This window comes from Schistocerca americana, chromosome 4, assembly GCF_021461395.2.
Source record: "Schistocerca americana isolate TAMUIC-IGC-003095 chromosome 4, iqSchAmer2.1, whole genome shotgun sequence".
NCBI classification, from domain to species: domain Eukaryota; kingdom Metazoa; phylum Arthropoda; class Insecta; order Orthoptera; family Acrididae; genus Schistocerca; species Schistocerca americana.
In genome coordinates this window covers 288,718,106-288,739,840 of record NC_060122.1, presented here as the reverse complement: position 1 = coordinate 288,739,840, position 21,735 = coordinate 288,718,106, and the positions used below count along the sequence as shown (strand labels likewise).

At 39.2% G+C, this 21,735-nt stretch overlaps 1 protein-coding gene across 1 annotated transcript in view; it reads left to right on the top strand.

Moving 5' to 3' along the window:
• The window catches only part of LOC124612407 (tetratricopeptide repeat protein 37), a 161,029-nt gene that overhangs the window by 14,873 nt on the left and 124,421 nt on the right, over positions 1-21,735 (top strand). The window contains exons 4-7 of the mRNA XM_047140599.1: positions 990-1,185; positions 3,548-3,908; positions 4,125-4,357; positions 10,887-11,186. Of these exons, the coding sequence (XP_046996555.1) occupies positions 990-1,185; positions 3,548-3,908; positions 4,125-4,357; positions 10,887-11,186 (1,090 nt within the window). The remainder of the gene's footprint in view (positions 1-989; positions 1,186-3,547; positions 3,909-4,124; positions 4,358-10,886; positions 11,187-21,735) is intronic.

Here is a 21,735-nt window from a genome sequence, read left to right as displayed (position 1 = left end):
CGGTCACAGTCAGTGACATCTTCTGACAAGCAGATTTTGAATACTTCAGTAAAGGTCTTGTCCTAAATAGTTGAGATCTGTACTGTTACTTTTGTGTTATTGTAGTTTATTTTATGGCCAACAATATGCAGTGCTTACTAGCTGCAGACTTACTTGGCTTCAGAAAACAATCACATTTAGAGCAGTGACTGTTAACAGTTCAAATAGTTTCCCCTTTATAAAGTAGTGCACTCATCATGAAATCCTTTACACATTTGGTGCCCTCCCCCCCTTTTTCCACAATTAACAAAAATTTGTGCTGGAAAATGACCTCTGACTGAAAGTAATCATACAACTTATTTCACATTTTGAAATACGTTATTTCCAAGATTTGTCAAAGCTGTGGCCTGCAGTCAACAAAAACTGCCTAATTAAGGTTGTAAACTGCTGAACAGTACTCAAAAATTGATAAAAAGAGGATTTTAGAAGCTAATTCTTTTATGGATGTATTCTTACAATTAACTATGATTGTCAGCAGGTGTACTCCTATTTAATTGTGGTTGTAATTGAAGGTATTGAGTTAATGATAGTGTTTCTGTAGTGAAGGATCAGGATTGTAATCTAGCCCTTGGATCCCTATTTGGATTTTCCAATATTTTGCTAAATCATTCCAGGTGACTGCTGGTATGATTCCTAATAATAGGCAATGTCCATCACCCCCCAGTTCTGTGACAGTAACTCGTCATTTGAAATTGACATGCTATGCAATAGTATTATTACACAATGCATTTACTACTGCCTTAATTTAGTGAACATGTGCCATCAATATATGCCAGTGTAACAGTTATCCAATGGAATAAAAAAGAATTAAAATGATAAAGATGGAAGAATTAGTACTAAACAGAGTGTAAGGGTACTATCATTCTTGAAAACCGTGTAATCTAAGCACAACAGTTACAGAAATACTGATTTGTTAATTGCTTCATTCTTTTATTTTATTGTTGTTGCAGTGATATAGGCAAATATAGGGAAATTTGCAATAAATTAGCGGAACTAACTCTGAAGAGCAAGAAATGTGACACTTTTGCTGAAATTCTGGATTATCAAATTGAGATTGTAAGTGATGAGAAGAAATCTATAGCATTGAGAACTCTGGTAACAGTTCTGGGACAAATTCCAGACCTAAATGCAAAATTATCAGCAAAAGTAAGTTACCTGTCAACATACTTTTATGCAATTGTAGAGATCGTTGTTAAAAATAATTTATGTGACAGTTGCAGATTTTAATGTTCTTAATTTTGAAGTGAGTATATTTATTGTACATTACTTTGAGTCCCGAAGAACAAATTCCTTAATTCTGAAGCTAGAAATAGCTACTCCAATTTGTTACAGGTGACTGATGATATGGTCACTTCGGTTGGTGCACAGCCTTTTTTCTTCTACATCCTTGTCCAACTGAACTAATACTGTACTTAACAATGATCTTGATGTTAATGTACCTGTGCTATGTAGCACTCCCACCCCACCCCCACCCACCCAATCCACACCATCTTCCTTTTTTTCTTTTTAGGACTACTCCAGTAATGAAATAACAGTAAAGAAACTGAGTTTCAAACATTATGATGACATGAAGGATTGTTGTTTATAGGCACATTCGTAATAAATTAATTAGCTCTTTCATTTAGCCAATGCTCATACCCTTTTCCTTTAAATGACTTCATAGGCAAGAAGGAATAACACTTCAGCAGCCTGTACCTAGACATGTTTCACTTCTACTTGTATCCTTTCTCTTGTGTGTTTAGGGTTTATTCTATATCCTCCAATATTGAAAAGCTTTTTTTTTTTTTTTTTTTTTTTTTTTTTTTTTTTTTTTTTTTTTTTTTTTTTTTACATTTGTGAAAATTTTGCCACACTATAAGACGAGACCAAACAAATACAAATTGTGAGGAAAGTTTGAACGATGTACCAGCATTATGTAACTAAATTTACAAAGAGGTAGTGTTAAAAAATTTCTGGTAGAACCCTTTCATCTGTGACTGGAAAGATCTTAATGACAAACAGGCTTAGTAGAAAGTGGATGAAGTGGAAACTTGAAAGCAAATGCCACTATACCTCATTAATGTGCAATATTAGTATGAGTGAGTTCAAACAGAGCAGGATGACCGTATTTGGAAAACAGATTGTACTGCAATATTTTGTGTGTGCAGGGCACACTATTTAAACAGATAATTGAATTAACCACCCTATGTGGTTACAGCACAGACAATCAACATGTTGTCCACATGGCTGTAAAGGAGCATACATGTTGTCCACGGTATAGATTCAAAGGGGAAGCACTGCACTGAGTGTGGGCCTAGATGTGTGTTAAAGGTGTCACGGAATATACTACAAACAAGACTGGTGGTGTACATGCCACAGTGTCATTTTCTATTGTCCAAATACTAGAACCATCTTATTCTGAAATTTCTGAAATGTGCATGTAAATGCTGATGTTGCTTTGCTTAAAGGCAAAATTTAGTGATTTCATGTGAGTCCCACTTCAACCTGTACTATATTGATGGTTTCATGTTTGTTAAATCCTACTGTGTTGGCAGCTCTCTGACAGCCTGTATTTTTTAGTTACGTGGCTGCCAAACACTAAAGTGTTTGAGGGTGACATTGTATAGTATGTGTGATCTCAACCTATGTATATTGATGGTATTATGACAAGGATAGATTGCTACTCACCATATGACAGAGATGTTGAGTCTCAGACAGGAACAACAAAAAGACTGCTAACCTTATGCTTTCAACCAGAAGGCCTTCTCCTGAATTAGACAACATATATACATTCACACAAACACAGCTAACACACACATGACCACTGTTGTCTGCGACTGCCAAAGCTGTCCTCTGTTGCCACTGTTGCCAGAGATAGTTATTGCACGTGTGTGTGTGTGTGTGTGTGTGTGTGTGTGTGTGTGTGCGCGCGCGCGCGCGCGCGTTGTCCAATTCAGGGGAAGGCCTCCTGGCCAAAAGCTTACTTGTCTAGTAGTTTTTGCATTGTGTCTGTCTGTGACTCAACATCTCTGCGATATGGTAAGTAGCAATCTATCCTTTTCATAATGCTCTCACTATTCCAGCCTGTATTTTCCATTGTTTGATTTTGCCTTTACATTTGAGGTTTTAGAGTGTAACATGTGGTTCCTCGTGCGGGCAATTCCACAGTCAGTATTTGTTTTTTTTATGTATTCATTCTGATTACAGTATTTGGCGGCCTCACACCATACTTTAATGTCAGTCAGAGATTATGTATTGCTTTGCAAACTTTATCACTGGTGTATTGTCAGTAATGTGACATTCCTAATCTGTAGTGTAAAGTTCTTTCGGTCACATGTGCCCTTTGTGTTACAGTTTACACTGATGATGCTGTATTATTGATGTTACTATAGTGAAATGAATTTTGTTTGCTAAGTGTGTTACTTTCACAAAGGTCAGCGATCCAGCAGCAGCCTTTCTTTCCTGCAAGTGCATAAAATTTTTATGTTTGCTAGACTAAATTCAAACTTTTTTTTCTGTCTATTAACAGCTGGAAGATGCATTGTCTCTCATCCTGCAAGATGATTTGGAAGAGGAAAAGGAGGACTATTACAAGAAATACTTAAAATTACTTTATAAGTGTAAAAAGTATAAGGAACTTATGAATGAAGCAATAAATATGCATCTTTTGTATAAAAAAATGGAATATCCATTAGAATGGATATGCAAATGTTACAGTGAAGCTACAGTACATTGTCTTCAATCTGTTAATCATGTTAACAGTTGTATTGAAGATTACATTACTAGACTTCTTGCCCTAAACCAGAACTCAGGCCTAGCACTGCTTGCAAAAGGTGCTAAACTTTTTAATGATGGTAGCTTTACTGATGCCTGTGAGGTATTGAAACAAGGTGAGTACTACTGGTAGTTTCTGTTTTTGTAAGGGAAAAGCTAAAGCTGGTTTTTTGTGTGTGTGTGTGTGTGTGTGTGTGAGAGAGAGAGAGAGAGAGAGAGAGAGAGAGAGAGAGAGAGAAATTTAGTTAGTTGATTTCCTTCTCTTAGAAATTAAAAAAGCCCGAAAGATTGTTTCATTTTGGCTCTGCAGCTAATTTTTATTGCTTTTTCAGTGGTACCAATGATGCCAAACTCTTGTTATGTTTATGTTTTGCTGTGCCAGTGCTACCTTGCAACATACTGTTTTGTTGATTCAGAATTCTGTGCTAGAGAGGCACTATCAAAATTAGTAAATCTCAACCAGCCACAGGAAGATATGAAACATCTCTTGAATTTTGCCCTTGTAAAATCATTGTGTATGCAAGGTAGAGAAAAATGTGAGGAAGCTGTCAGCAAATGCGAGGAGGTGAGTTCATAGTTTCCAGTGAAACCAAGCAAGCATCTTTTGTCTTTCCTTTTAATTTATTTGATACTTGAAGTACTTCAGCAACACTTCACAAAACTAGTACTGCTTGATGCTGGTTTGTCACAAACTTTTCTTTTTACTGTCTCTCTATTCATTGCAACCTCCGTAAAGACAAAAATGTGCCAGTATCATCATATTTGTTCAGTATACTATAGAACCCATAATCAAAACGTGCCAGTATTGTCTTATTTGTTCAGTATACTACAAAACCCACAATGAAAGCCAGAATCTTATATTATTTCGTATTCTCAGTGTAACCTTCGCTTTTTAATGAAATGTCATTACTGCCATAAAATTTGTTTGCTAAGTAGTACTTTATGGCCCACACAATCAGACACTTTGGTAAGGTCACAGAATATACCAACAGAGTAATATTTTTTGTTTAGATGTGCCATAACTTCAGCTGTGAAGTCTTGTGTGGAGAACCCTTCACAAATGCCAAACTGGGTAGCAGTTAAACAAGTTCTCCGAAAAATGAGTTGGTCTTCTATCATAAGCCACTGTCTCAAAAACATTTTACAACAATAGGAATAATGAAATGCACATGTAATTAGAAGTGGTTTGCTTATCTCCAGTTTTATAGAGGAGCATGCTAAATATAATTTAAATCTGTCAAGAAACCTACACTGAGTTAATGACTGAAAGACAGCTTAATAATAGTCCTCCTAAGTTAGCTGAAGACTTGACTACTCTGCTAGAAACACCATCATAAACGAGAATTAGCACTTTTTAGTGATGTAAGTAATTTTCTCTCTTCCTCAGTGTATGTTTTACACCATCTTAATATCCGAATGAAGGATTTTACTATACTGGTGCTAAAGGAGTTTCGGCTCTTGACTACTGCTTGTCCTCTGAGTGAGAGAGTACTTGAGATATTTTAATCCCTGTAGTTGTCCATCCTTGATCCATCTTTCTGTTTAATTTTCTCCCCCATCCCCCCTTTTTATATATTGTCTGCTTTACAACTCACTTCCCATCATTCTTGTTATTTGTGTATTAGCACTGTTACTGATTCATTATTTATGGTCCTATGTTATGGTACTTTTCTTGTATGACCTGAATCTAATTGGTTGGGATATTTTGTTGTTAACAGATGGCCAGGTGAGATTCTTGACAGTTTCGCAGCATAATGAGTGTGTCTGATTTCAACGTAAATATCTCAGAAACTAAGATTGATAGAAAAATGCAAAAAACATTATGTTTATTGTGAAAACTGTAAGAATTTTATATAAGAGTTTCGAAATAGTTCGGTGATCTGCTGACAGATGGTAATGTAATCACAATACATAATGCCTATAAATAATATGCTGCAGCTCTGAGCAATGAGTTCCACCATTGAAATGTGAAAGGAGGTTTGTGAACCAAAAAAAGAGGTTCAAGTCATTTATTCCTTTGAACAAAATATAACATGTTAGCTCACCAACCTACAGGAGCAAGGCACAAGCTTCAAACATGATTTAATGTTCCAAAAAAACCCTGTGCAAAAACCATTTGCAAGCTCTTTGCCAAATTCCAGTGTACAGACCGTGTGGCTGGTGATCTAGAGGGGATTATTGGCCCCAGGCCATATCTGTACAAGCTTTGCAGCAGAGAGCTGACTTTGCAAACCAAATTTTCACAATGATTGGTAATGAAGGATCTCATGTTGGCTGCTTCTGGTTCACAGATGACGATCACTTCCTTCTGAATGGTGTCATGCATAAACAAAACTGGTGATTTTGAGGTTTCAAAGATCCCCATTTGTGTGATGTGGAACTTCTGTATTCTCCCAAAGTTACTGTTTGGACTGTGGTATGCAGCAGAGGCATTATTGGCCCCTTTTTCATGTGAGAAATGATCACTAGTGAATGTTATGTTACAATTTTGTAACAGTTTGTCACCACGCGGCCAGCACTGCAGGACTGACCAGGCACCAAGTGGTTCATGCAGGATGGAGCAAGACCATATCGCACCGAACAAGTGTTTCACTGTAATGATGAATACTTTAGGAATAAAGTCATTGCATTGGATTATTGCAAATTTACTGGCACAGGCCTGGATTGAACTTTGTATTCACATGATCTGACTCCTTGTTGTGATAACTTTTTGTGGGACACATTAAAAGACACCGTCTACAAACCCATCCCATCCCACTGGGTGAGCTTGAATCGTCTATCTGCATGGCATATGGATCCATTTCCATTAAGATACTACAAGATACGATGGCAACTTTCAACTTTTGTTTGTGCCACCTCTGTACTGCGGGTGGTGGGCATTTTGAAAAGATTTTGATGTGATTGAAGGGACTGCTTGCAGAGTACAAGTTAAATTGTGCACGCTGATATTATATGAGCTGCACAGCATACAGCACCTTTTAGAACTATTTTGAAACTTCTGTATAACTTAAATGTAAAATTCTCAGAACTTTCACAGTAAACATACCTATCATTGCACACATGTATCAGTTGTAGTTTTCAAGGTATTTAATTTTGAAATCAGGGAGTCCTTTGCTGGACACCCTCTACCATCCTCTCCCTTCCTTTTGTCGGTATTTTCCATATTTTCCTCTTCACTGATGCTGCAGAGAACCACCTCATTCCTTCTAATATCAGTTTGCCCGATTTTCGACATTCTTCTGTAGCACCACATCTTAAACTCTTTGATTCTCTTTTGTTTTGGTTTTCCCACTGTCCACAATTCACTGTCGTACATTGCTGTGCTCCAAATGTACATTATCAGGAAATTCTTCCTCAAATTAAGGCCTATGTTTGACACCAGTACACTACTTCCTGCTTTTTATGTCCTCCTGGCTTCGTACATTGTGGGTTATTTTACTACCAAGATAGCAGAATTCCTTAATTCTTTTACTTCATGATGGCCAGTTTTGATATAATTTCTCACTGTTCTCATTTCCACTACTTCTTGTTATTATCTTTTTTCTGGTTTACTCTCAATCCATATTCTGTACTTATTACCGGTAGACTGTTCATTCCATACAACAGATCCTGTAATTGGTTTTTATGCATATTGTATATCACAGGTCTTTCCCTTTAGCTTACTCCCATTTTTCTCAGAATATCAAACATATTGCACCATTACACAGTGTCAAATGTTTTTTCTAGATAGACAAATTCTGTGAGTGTATATTGAGTTTTCTTCATCTTTGATTCCATTATCCAGTGCAGTAAGAACTGCTTCTCTGATGCCTTTACCTTTCCTAAAGCCAAACTGATCATTATCTAACAGATCTTTAGTTTTATTTTCCATTCTCCTGTATGTTATTCTTGTCGGCAGCTTGAATGCATCAGATGTTAAGCTGATTGTGCCTATCTGCCCTCGCTATCTTTGGAATTGTGTATAATATTTTTCCAGTAGTCAGATGACATGTTGCCAGTCTCATAGATTCTACACACCAACTGGAATAGTAATTTGGTTACTATTTCCCTTTAATGATTTTATAAATTCTGATTCGACATCAGGTTTTCCAGAGCACTTTTAAATTGTAACTCGCTAATACATGATCCCCTATATCAACACTTGTTGGCTCCAGTTGCTTCTTCTGAAACGTTATCAGACAAGTCCTCCCACTTGTTTAGGCCTTTAGTACTCTTTCCATTTATCTGTTCTTTCGTTTGCATTTGACAGTGGAGTTCCCATTGCATTCTTAATGTTACCACCTTTGCTTTCAATTTCACTAGAGGTTGTTTTGACTTTTCTATATGTGAGTCAGTCTTACTGACAATGATTTCTTTTTTGATTTCTTAACATTTTCCCTGCAGCCATTTCACTTTAGCTGCCCTGCAGTTCCTATTTATTTCATTCTTGAATGATTTATATTGCTGTATTCGTGTCTTTACCGGAACAATTTTGTACTTCCTCCTTTCGTCAACCAGTTGAAGTATTTCTTTGTTACCAAGTTTTCTTAGAAGTTACCTTCCTTGTACTCATGTCCGAATGTGCAGCATCTGTGATTTCCCTTTTTAGAGATGTCCACTCATTTTCAACAGGACTGCCTACTGTGATATTCCTTATCACAGTATCCATATTGTTAGCAAACACCTCTTATCATTCCTCAGTGCTTCTGTATCCCACTTCCCTTCCACACTGATTCTTCTGTATGATTCTCATAAACTTCAGGTTACTCTTCTTCATTACTGAATTATGGTTGAGTATGTATCAGCTCCTTTGTATGTCTTAAATCCAGTATCAGATTTCAAAAGTTCCATCTGGCTATGATGTAGTCCATTTGGAATCTTCGTGTGTCTCCAGGTCATTTCCAATCATTTCTCTCTTCTTATGATTCTTGCACCAAGTAATCACTATTACTACCTGAAATTTATTGCAAAATACAGTTAGTCTTTCTCGTCTCTCATTCCTACTCTGTAGCCAGTATTCTGCCATAATCCTTTCTACTATTCCTTCCCCTATAACCACATTTCAATCCCCAGCAATTATTAGATTATTATTTTCCTTTAAATACTTAATTACCAGATCAACACCCTCATATACTTCCCAATCTCTTCTTATTGTGCTTACGAAATTGGTGTGTTTATCTGACCTATCGTTGTCAGCATTGGTTTGCTCTCTAATCTAAACCGTTCACAGTAACTCACTGTCTGCCCTACTTTCCTATTCGTAATGAACCAAACTCACATTATGCCGTTTTCTGCTGTTGGTCCTGTTACCCTATATTCATCTGACCAGAAATCCGTATCTTCTTTCCATTTCACTTCACTGACCTCCACTGTATCAGGATTGAGCCTTTGCATTTTCCTTTTCAGATTTTCTAGCTTTCCTACTGCATTCAAACTTCTGACATTCCATGCCCTGACTCATAGAATTTTATCCCTTCATTGGGTATTCCATCTTTTTCTCGTGGTCACCACCCCCCATTGACAGTCCATTCCCATAGATCCAAATGGGGGACTAATCCAAGATCTACCAATGGAGAAATCACCATCACACTTTTCCAGTAACAGACCACACGTACTATGGCTACACATTAGCCCATGTGTCCTTAGTGCATAGCCTTCTACATGCTCATGCCATTAATAATTGCTGATTCTTCCACCTTTTTGATGGTTTTCCAGCCCAAGAGAAAGGCAGTGCCCTGAACCTTTGTCCACTCGTCCACTCTCTTTGAAAAGGCCAACCTTTGTCCACTCCTCCACAGTCTTTGACAAGGCCATTGGGAAAACAAGGATGACTTTTCTTGTCAGAAATCTTCAGCTGCCATTGCTGACAATTTTTATTCAAAATTTAAGCAAACCTGGAACCCATGACATTTTGCTTACTAATCAAAGGCCCTACTCCAAGACCATGAGTTCCAATTGTCAGATACCTTTTAATTCTAAATCACAGAAGATAGATCTAAAACCAAATTCTAAATGCTGTTGCACTATGTTCATCTATCTTCATTGAGAACATTGCTGTGGGAAATAATCTAAAGCTCGAAAACAACTACTCAGGGCATCCTTGATCAGTACTGTCTTCCCACCTTTCTGTAGTGTAACTCCACCACCCACCCAGTCTTTACAACACTCTAATCCATTCTTACACTGCACCCTCTCCTAACCCTTTATCACATGACAATGGAAGACCAAAGCACAAGACCTTTCCAATGCAGTTTACTGTGACATCCTACTCCAAACCCACCAAAGGTTTATCCTTCCCTATCATAGGCCTGTTAAAGCAGTCATACCAGCTCTGCTGCACTTTATGCACAGAATTTTATGCAGGCATGACCATCAATCAGCTGTCCATTCAGATGAACAGGCACTGCCAAACTGTGGCTAAGAGCACAACTGACCACCCAGTGGTGGAACATACAGATTAGCACAACGTGCTAGATTTCAGTAGCTACTTCTCAAACTCTCCAACACCAGCTTCTCTGAACTAGGTAGATGGGTGTTGTCCTTGCAGTGCATCCTTTGATCCTATAATCCTCCTGACCTCAGTCTCTGATAGCCCCCTGCCCTGCGACGCTAATTTCACTCATTCTGCACCTACTCACTCTTCCTCACAATATCCCCTACTCTTGTTCTGTCTCCCTCCCTCCTCCGTTCTCTCTCTCTTACTCTCCCAGTCCACTCCCCTACATCTTTGTGAACTGCAGGAGATCACTGGTGCACGTGCCACATTGCTGTCCCATGCATCAGCTCTCTCCCCCTCCCAGCTGTTAGCCACCATTCACCCTTCACCCTACATCCTTTGTTTCACCTCTCATCCACTTCACCCAACATAACCCCTCGCCCGATACGAACTGCAGATGTACAATGTTTGCACGGTGTAGTCAGCCAGCCCAATGAAAAATTAGAAAACACACATCAGTACACTGCAGTAAATTATACTGTATCCTGAATTGCATCCTAGTATGCACTACAATGCCAAAATGGAATAGAAGATTTATCTTTGTACAGTGTGTGACATTTGTGTATAATAATTAAGTAATTCTACACTTACAGATTCCTGTGTGGTTTCTTTCTTGCAGATTTTGTCATCTTATGGCTTGAGTGCTGACATTCTCATCTGTATGGCAAGAGCATACATCTCTCTAGATGAGTTTGAACAAGCAAGAAAGTGTTTCGACATAATAGGGAATGAGAACAAATCATCTGCGTTACTACTTGAAGCACTTATGTTGAAAAAAGATGGTAAATTTGAAGAAGCTCTGGCTGCATTAAATGCAGCAGCAGCTACTGATCCCAGCCAGTCGGAAATATGGTTGGAAAAAGGAAAATTGCTTTGGGAGAAAGGAGAGCATGATGAGAGTTTGATAGCTTTCCTAAAGGTAGCGCATTTATTTATAAAATTTTGCACAGTTTAAACTTTAAATGAGTCAGAATGTGAACTTTTATTACAAGTTAACCAAATTTTATATATTAAATTTCTTATGACCTAGTTTAATAACTGTCATTCAATACAGTAGTTTTCAAATAGTGAATTGCTGCAGATTATCATACTGCACTTTCACAACCTTCTTTGTGGCAAAGGTAATTCTCTTAATTGAAAAAAGTAATTTTTGGCAGACCTCATTGTGCTCATTTAATTTGTCTACACATTACTCTGTGTCCTTACTTTTTGCCTTAAGTCTGAATGTACAAGTAACCTTCCATGTAATTGATTCTGAACTTTCTTCTAACCAAAATCATCAGTTACGTCAGGAAAGTCAAAATTCATTCTCAGTTGCTAAAATTGCTGATGGGTAAGACAACTTTTGGTTCTTGTGCTCTTTTGCAAGGTTTTTAGTGTGTTTACCAGTTTACTAAAAGACAGTTCAGCCATAGACACTATTACTGGAATTGTACAAAAATGTCTAATTGCAGTACATCGGTTCAGAAAAATTGGTTGAAATTTTTTCTCATGTATGGAGTTGAAAAGCTTCATCGGGTCCTTTTCTGATTGGAAGACTTAGATTAGATTACATTAGTTTTTCGTTCCATAGTTCCGTGCTGAGGAGATCCTCGTGGATGTAGAACATATCTTCTTTTTTTTTTTTAAAAAAAAAAAAAAAAAAAAAAAAGCTGAAATAACAATACTAATAGTAGGAATGAACGAGGTTTGACCGGAAAATACATATAAAAGTTGAATAATGTCTTTATGTTACAAGTTGCAGTCACCGCCAGGTGGGACTACTGCTGTAATCAGTCCCATCAACGCTCAGTTCGAGTGAGAGTACTCTGTGTGAAGGTGGGAGTGTGCAGCAGCTTGTTGACAGTTACCTTTTTTCATCCGCCGTTGGCATGGAGCTCTCTCTGATTGAGGAACAGCGCGTCAACATCAAGTTTCTTGCAAAGCTACGCAAGAATGGCCGTGAGATTTTTGAGCGTTTGAAACAGGTTTACGGAGACAATTCTCTGAAGGAACCAACCGTGAACAAGTGGTTAAAAAGGTTCCGGGATGGCTGAGAAGAAGTGAATGATGACCCTCGCCCAGGACGCCCGTCGACATTGAGTTCCGATGCAAATGTTGAACGAATTCGGGCTTGTGTTCTTAAAGACCATAGATTGACAGTCAGAATGATTGCTGACGAGCTGTCAATCCCCAAAACAATCGTTCACGAAATCCTGACACACAAACTTGAAATGAAGAAATTGTGTGCGAAAATCGTACCGAAGTTCTTGACGCCAGAACAGAAAGCAAAGAGGGTTGAGTGCTGTGAGGATTGGTTGGAAGCAGAGGAACGAGGGGACTTTCTCAACCGAGTCATCACTGGAGACGAGTCCTGGTTTTACGAATTCGATGTGGAGCTCAAATCTCAAAGCAAGAAATGGAAACTAGCAGGAGAACCGAGAACAAAAAAATCATGAAAATCAAGGTCCAATGTGAAGACAATGTTGATTGTTTTCTTTGATTCTAGGGGCATTGTTCACAAGGAATTTGTCCTTCCCGGTCAGAGAGTGAACGGAAATGTTTACGTTGAAGTTCTGACACGTCTCAGAGCTCGTGTGGCCCGAGTTCGACCGGAGTTGGCATAAGGGGGCAGGTGGATCCTTCATCACGACAATGCGCCTGCTCACACGTCGCTCGTTGTGCGCGAGTTTTTGGCCCGAAGCTCAATCACTGTTACAGACCACTCGCCTTTCTCACCCGATTTAGCCCCGTGTGACTTCTTAATGTTCCCGAAATGCAAAATGGTGCTTTGGGGGCAGCACTTGGGAGATGTGGAAGCCATCAAGGCGGAAACGACACTGCAACTGAACAACAACACAACTGAAGACTTTCAGCAATGTTATCAACAGTGGAAACGGCGTTGGCAGAAGTGTATCGCATCTCAGGGCGAGTACTTTGAAGGAGACCATATTGTAATACCTGAATAATTGTAAAATAAAGTTATTATTCAACTTTTATACGTATTTTCCAGACAAACCTCGTATACAGTACATCATTTGTTTCTATTAAAAAATTCGTCAATGGAGTAGAAGGAGTTGGCCACTAGTAAGTCTTTCAGGCTCCTTTTAAACTGATCTTCATTTGTAACTAAATTTTTTATGTTTGCTGGCAAATTATTGAAGATGAGTGTTCCTGAGTAGTGGACCCCTTTTTGAACTAAAGTAAGTGCTTTTAAGTCCTTGTGCAGATCATTTTTGTTCCTGGTATTGTATGTATGAACTGAGCTGTTTGTTGGAAAAAGAGGTATATTATTTAGGACAAATTTCATTAAGGAGTAAATATACTGAGAGGCAGTAGTTAGTATAGCCAGTTCTTTGAAGAGGTTTCTACAGGACGTCCGTGAATTTACTCCACAAATAATATGTATTACACACTTTTGGACTCTGAAAACTTTTGTTTGACTTAGAGTTACCCCAAAATATTACACCATATGACATTATGGAATGAAATTAGGCAAAGTATGCAAACTTTTTCATTTTTATGTCACCTATGTCTGCTAACACTCGAATTGCAAATACAGATTTGTTAAGGTGTTTCTGCAGTTCTGTAGTGTGCTCCTCCCAACTGAATTTATTATCAAGCTGTAATCCCAGGAATTTAAGACCGTCAACCTCTTCTATCTGCTCTTCTTCATACTTTATGCATATGCTGGGTGGAAACCTCTTACAGGTTCTGAATTGCATGTAGTGAGTCTTTTCAAAGTTTAATGTCAATGAGTTGGCTTTAAACCATTTATTAATATCCATGAAAATATCATTAGCAGATCTTTCTAGAACTACACTCTACATACTATTTATTGCAATACTTGTGTCATCTGCAAACAAAATGAACTCTGCTTCTAGCAGTGTAACTGATGAGAGATCATTAACGTACATAAGAAAAAGCAATGGCCCTAAGATGGATCCTTGTGGGACACCACATGTAATTTCTTCCCATTCTGATGATGACTGATGACTTAATTCACTAGTCCCTTTCACTGACACCCTTTGTTTCCTGTTAGCGAGGTATGACTTGAACCATTTTGCAGCACTACCCGTGACACCGTAGAATTCTAATTTATTTAAAAGGATGTTGTGGTTCACACAATCGAATGCCTTTGACAAATCACAGAAAATACCTGCTGCTTGTAACTTGTTATTTAATGAATTAAGTACATTTTCACTGTAGGTGTAAATAGCCTTCTCAATATCAGAACCCTTCAGAAATCCAAACTGTGTTCTTGATAATATGTTATTTTTCTTCATAATATGTTATTTGTGGTCAGATGGTTGAGAAGCTGCCTGTACACTACTTTTTCTAAAATTTTTGAGAATGCTGGCAAAAGTGAAATCGGTCTGTACTTTGATGGTATCTCTTTATCCCCTTTCTTGAATAGAGACTTAACATCTGCATATTTTAGCCAGCCAGGAAATGTCCCAGTTATAATTGACTGGTTACACAAGTAACTTAGAATTGTACTAAACTCACAAGAACATGCCTTACTTAACTTTGTTGATATTTCAACGTAACCACTAGAATGCTTTGTTTTTAAAGATTTTATTATGGAAGTTATTTCTTTCGGTGAAGTGAGTGACATATTCACGTACCTGAAGCTATTTGTAAAGGCTAGTTTCAGATATTCAAGGGCGTTATTTACTGATCCTGACAATCCCATTTATCAGTAACGGATATGAAGTACTTGTTAAATAGATTTGCCATACTATACCCATTGGTTACTAATGTGTCATCTACCCTTAATGCTATTTGCTCCTGTTCCTTTCTGTTTCTACAAGTCTCATTTTTCACTATATCGCATATTGTTTTTATTTTGTTCCCTGACATTGCTATCTTCTTCTCGTAGTGCATTTGTTTAGATGTCTGAATTACTTTTTTAAATATTTTACCGTATTCCTTGTATTTAGCTAAATCATCAGCATTGGAGCTATTGTTGGTCGACAGATACATTTTCCTTTTTGTCTTACAGGAAATCTTTATTCCTTGTGTAATCCATGGTTTTATTATAGACTTCTGTTTAATTTGAGTAACTTTTAGAGGAAAACAGGTTTCAACCATGGTACTGACATTGTTCATGAATGTGTTATATTTTTCATTCATGTCATGAGCACTATAAACATCTTTCCAGTTCATATCTTTGAGCAGTTTTCTAAAACACTCAATTTTTGGTTGATTGACTACTCTCCTGTACTCAGATTTAGCAGTCTTGATAAACTGCTTAGAATTTACATCTAAAACAAGGAGCTGCATGTCATGATCTGATAGTCCATTTATTACAGGTTTTATGATATGATTTTGTTCAAAGTAGACTGTAGTATATAAGCTCTTAATGTGGAAAACACTTTGATCTGATCTGAAAAGCTGAGAAAAAAGTGTAAGATGATTATATTTCCTGTCACAGTGTATCACTCGTCACTGGCGGTAAAGTACCAGGATTATCCAAAATACAAGTGTTTGTGTCATCAGTATTTGTGCTAAGATCTAGATTAGCATATTTTTCATTACTTGGTGTACAATAAGACAATTTCTATTGTTTTTTGTTTCCTCTGATTCAGTTAGCTGCTCAGAATTGAAAGTGTCTTGTTATTGTTTGATATGTTGTACATATTTTTAGTCTGAAACTGCCTGAACGACTGAGCATGAAAGTTGGCTACCTGAGGCTGTTGTAGGTGCTGCTGTCTCATGGGGCTAAACTTTGTGTAACTCTTCATCTTCATGACACTACAAATATTTGTAATAGTCTGACAACCTGTAGCTGCTTTTCCTAATTTGTCTTATGACAGCTTTCTTTTCAAAGCCACAGATTTTGTTTATAGCTTGACATCTTAACATGTTGTGTTATGTAATCTGAAATGAAACAATATGTTCCTGCCAGACTATATTTATTTATAACACAAATCTACATTTCTCAAATTGGATTATTAGTAAAAGTTACTCTTACCTTATCTTGTTCAATAATATTTTCACATAATTAAAATCGTATCAAAACAAAACACTCATATACAAAATAACTTAATGTGAAACTTAACCAAAGAAACATAATCACTCACAGTAGCAGCAGGCAAAAAGGAAGAATTTAACACATGTCACATGGAGTTGACTGGTGGACTCCAACTGATACGCAATGTGCCTGTTTATAGAGCAGAGAGGAAGAAGGGAAATGGCTAGTCAGAAAATACCCAAGACAGGGAGGGCAGATGCGATTGATAAGAGGGGATGTGTAGGGGAACGGGCCTTACTGTATTAATACACACATAAGTTCACTAACAAACGCAATGACAATAACTGCTAGTGACAATTTTATTAAACATTTATGATAAGCAATTTGTCATAAATATCTGTTTTAAATTTTGGGCCATGATTAACTGTAGAATCTTCTAAAATTTCATTTGTTAAAAAAATATCCAAACTATTTTTTGTAGTTTGCATTAAGTAATGATAATTAAAAAATTAGACTGCCTAGGACTGGCCCCAAGCCCCCATCAGGCCCGGGCTCTGGTTGCAGTGATCTACCCAGACCCACCAATGTGGGGGCCATATTTTAAGTTGCACACTCGTGCGATGTTCTCATGCATTTCACTGCAAAATAGCAGTTTTGGCAATTTTTTTCGTAGGAATCATATTTATTGCCCTGAAGTAAAAGTGTGTTAGGTTTTAGACAAACATTGTGAGGAATTCATTCCACATAGCAGTTAAAATTTATTTGATTTTTCTTCCAAATTCTTGTCTACAAATGGTCAGGTTAATAAAGGGGAGAAACTTTTATTTAAGCACAGGACTGCCAGTAAGCTCAAGTCTGTTAATGACTTTATTCAAATATTTGAATACATTGAATACATGCAGTACACAGTTTGTTCAATCCTGCGTAGCCATCAAAATATGGGGTGTCTAGGAAACCTGCTTTCTCGGATTGCTATACAACATTCAAACAACATTTATTACAAAATGTAAAATATAACAATATTTAACTTTGTGTTAAACAGATGTGTTGCAAGCAAAGGACGACAAACAATAAGCAAGTTCTTCAGTATATACAATTCCTAATACAAGTGAAGTAATACAGTTGATGCTCCTGTTCAGGTTGCTAATCTTGAGGCTTCTTGTAGAACTGGGCAGCGACCAGTCGGGCGCAGCACTTATGTTCTACACTCCTGGAAATTGAAATAAGAACACCGTGAATTCATTGTCCCAGGAAGGGGAAACTTTATTGACACATTCCTGGGGTCAGATACATCACATGATCACACTGACAGAACCACAGGCACATAGACACAGGCAACAGAGCATGCACAATGTCGGCACTAGTACAGTGTATATCCACCTTTCGCAGCAATGCAGGCTGCTATTCTCCCATGGAGACGATCGTAGAGATGCTGGATGTAGTCCTGTGGAACGGCTTGCCATGCCATTTCCACCTGGCGCCTCAGTTGGACCAGCGTTCGTGCTGGACGTGCAGACCGCGTGAGACGACGCTTCATCCAGTCCCAAACATGCTCAATGGGGGACAGATCCGGAGATCTTGCTGGCCAGGGTAGTTGACTTACACCTTCTAGAGCACGTTGGGTGGCACGGGATACATGCGGACGTGCATTGTCCTGTTGGAACAGCAAGTTCCCTTGCCGGTCTAGGAATGGTAGAACGATGGGTTCGATGACGGTTTGGATGTACCGTGCACTATTCAGTGTCCCCTCGACGATCACCAGTGGTGTACGGCCAGTGTAGGAGATCGCTCCCCACACCATGATGCCGGGTGTTGGCCCTGTGTGCCTCGGTCGTATGCAGTCCTGATTGTGGCGCTCACCTGCACGGCGCCAAACACGCATACGACCATCATTGGCACCAAGGCAGAAGCCACTCTCATCGCTGAAGACGACACGTCTCCATTCGTCCCTCCATTCACGCCTGTCGCGACACCACTGGAGGCGGGCTGCACGATGTTGGGGCGTGAGCGGAATACGGCCTAACGGTGTGCGGGACCGTAGCCCAGCTTCATGGAGACGGTTGCGAATGGTCCTCGCCGATACCCCAGGAGCAACAGTGTCCCTAATTTGCTGGGAAGTGGCGGTGCGGTCCCCTACGGCACTGCGTAGGATCCTACGGTCTTGGCGTGCATCCGTGCGTCGCTGCGGTCCGGTCCCAGGTCGACGGGCACGTGCACCTTCCGCCGACCACTGGCGACAACATCGATGTACTGTGGAGACCTCACGCCCCACGTGTTGAGCAATTCGGCGGTACGTCCACCCGGCCTCCCGCATGCCCACTATACGCCCTCGCTCAAAGTCCGTCAACTGCACATACGGTTCACGTCCACGCTGTCGCGGCATGCTACCAGTGTTAAAGACTGCGATGGAGCTCCGTATGCCACGGCAAGCTGGCTAACACTGACGGCGGCGGTGCACAAATGCTGCGCAGCTAGCGCCATTCGACGGCCAACACCGCGGTTCCTGGTGTGTCCACTGTGCCGTGCGTGTGATCATTGCTTGTACAGCCCTCTCGCAGTGTCCGGAGCAAGTATGGTGGGTCTGACACACCGGTGTCAATGTGTTCTTTTTTCCATTTCCAGGAGTGTATTTGCATAGAGGCCGCTGCTGCCATGTTGTCGTCCTGAAGAGGGGTCAGTTAGCATGGAATTCAGGGAGAGCATAAGGGAACAATTGACAGGAATGGGGGAAAGAAATACAGTAGAAGAAGAATGGGTAGCTCTGAGGGATGAAATAGTGAAGACAGCAGAAGATCAAGTAGGTAAAAAGATGAGGGCTAGTAGAAACCCTTGGGTCACAGAAGAAATATTGAATTTAATTGATGAAAGGAGCAAATATAAAAATGCAGTAAAAGAAGGAATAAAAACGTCTCAAAAACGAGATCGACAGGAAGTGCAAAATGGCTTAGCAGGAATGGCTAGAGGACAAATGTAAGGATGTAGAGGCTTATCTCACTAGGGGTAAGATAGATACTGCCTACAGGAAAATTAGAGAGACCTTTGGAGAAAGGAGAATCACTTGCATGAATATCAAGAGTTTTGATGGAAACCCAGTTCTAAGCAAAGAAGGCAAAGCAGAAAGGTGGAAGGAGTATATAGAGGGCTATACAAGGGCTATGTACTTGAGGACAATATTATGGAAATGGAAGAGGATGTAGATGAAGATGAAATGGGGGATATGATACTGCATGAAGAGTTTGACAGAACACTGAGAGACCTGAGTCGAAACAAGTCCCCGGGAGTAGACAATATTCCATTAGAACTACTGATGGCCTTGGGAGAGCCAGTCCTGACAAAACTCTACCATCTGGTGAGTTACAGTTTTAGAACCTTACAAGGCCACAGTTCTGCTACTCGGCCCATCAAATGTCAGAGGAGTTTCATCCACATTCATTACTTGGCTTAATTCCGCACTGCTTTTCTTTCAGTATTGAATAATAAAGCAATGGAAAGATAATATTTTCTCCTCATACTCGCATGGCATTTTCTGAGATATTTTGATTTTGGTTCGCATGCTATGACCGTGAAGCTTCATAAACATGTAGCATCAACCAACTCCACCCTTAAAGTCTGTTAAGTTCCACTGTAGTGCTATCTTACGAGCATGTATTTGAATCATTTTTGTATTGATTCCAATGCCAATGTGATGGTGTTCTTGAATCCATTTCAATACATCATCATCTTGCCTTAGTCATTTTGCTTTCAGTGCCGTATTTGCACATTTTGTCTTCGTCATTTTTTCAGTTCTTCTTTACTAGCCCGCCAGTCACTAATGGTTTTATCTATTGGTGGAGGGCCGAAATGCCGCTCAGTTTCCATGATCTTCTGCATATGCTATTACTTTCAATTTATAGCCTGCATCATAGGAATACCTTTTTTTTTTTTTTCCATTACGAAACTAGCTACTAACAAAAATATTGTACCATCACCAATAAAACAAATCACTTTCAATTCAAGTTCACTGGCACTGTAGACTGTGATGATGCATCATAGGCTATACAGTGTTCTGGGTTTGTGATGGTGGGGCAGGAGGGAGACAGCGTTAGCAAGATGGTCAAGTGCACACAACCCTCACTGTAGCCTCTAAATTGGGTGCAATGTCCAAGGGACATTTATGCACCATAATTTGTAAGTAGTGGCCTTAAGATGGTGCTGTTGATGGCGGGTGTCCATTGCAAGGTGGACCATCAATGTTATTCCATGATAGTGGCTGAATGTTGGAATGCCGTTGTCATGATGGATTCAAATCTGGCAGACAGCCTCCCATGCTGATAACACTTCTTGAAAAGTGACAACACTCACATGATTCTGTTGTTGTTGTTGTTGTTGTTGTAGTCTTCAGTCCTGAGACTGGTTTGATGCAGCTCTCCATGCTACTCTATCCTGTACAAGCTTCTTCATCTCCCAGTACCTACTCCTTCTGAATCTGCTTAGTGTATTCATCTCTTGGTCTCCCCATCGATTTTTACCCTCCACGCTGCCCTCCAATACTAAATTGGTGACCCCTCTATGTCTCAGAACATGTCCTACCAACCGATCCCGTCTTCTAGTCAAGTTGTGCCACAAGCTCCTCTTCTCCCCAATTCTATTCAATACCTCCTCATTAGTTATGTGATCTACCCATCTAATCTTCAGCATTCTTCTGTAGCACCACATTTCGAACGCTTCCATTCTCTTCTTGTCCAAACTATTTATCGTCCATGTTTCACTTCCATACATGGCTACACTCCATACAAATACTTTCAGAAACGACTTCCTGACACTTAAATCTATACTCGATGTTAACAAATTTCTCTTCTTCAGAAACGCTTTCCTTTCCATTGCCAGTCTACATTTTATATCCTCTCTACTTCCACCGTCATCAGCAAAACTCCTTTACTACTTTAAGTGTCTCATTTCCTAATCTAATTCCCTCAGCGTCACCCGACTTAATTCAACTACATTCCATTATCCTCGTTTTGCTTTTGTTGATGTTCATCTTATATCCTCCTTTCAAGACACTGTCCATTCCATTCAACTGCTCTTCCAAGTCCTTTGCTGTCTCTGACAAAATTACAATGTCATTGGCCAACCTCAGAGTTTTCAGTTCTTCTCCATGGATCTTAATACCTACTCCAAACTTTTCTTTTGTTTCCTTTACTCTTGCTCAATATACAGATTGAATAACATCGAGGAGAGGCTACAACCCTGTCTCACTCCCTTCCCAACCACTGCTTCCCTTTCATGTCCCTCGACTCTGCCATCTGCTTTCTGTACAAATTGTAAATAGCCTTCCGCTCCCTGTATTTTACCCCTTCCACCTTCAGAATTTGAAAGAGAGTATTCCAATCAACATTGTCAAAAGCTTCATCTAAGTCTACAAATGCTAGAAATGTAGGTTTGCCTTTCCTTAATCTAGCTTCTAAGATAAGTCGTAGGGTCAGTATTGCCTCACATGTTCCAATATTTTTACGGAATCCAAACTGATCTTCCC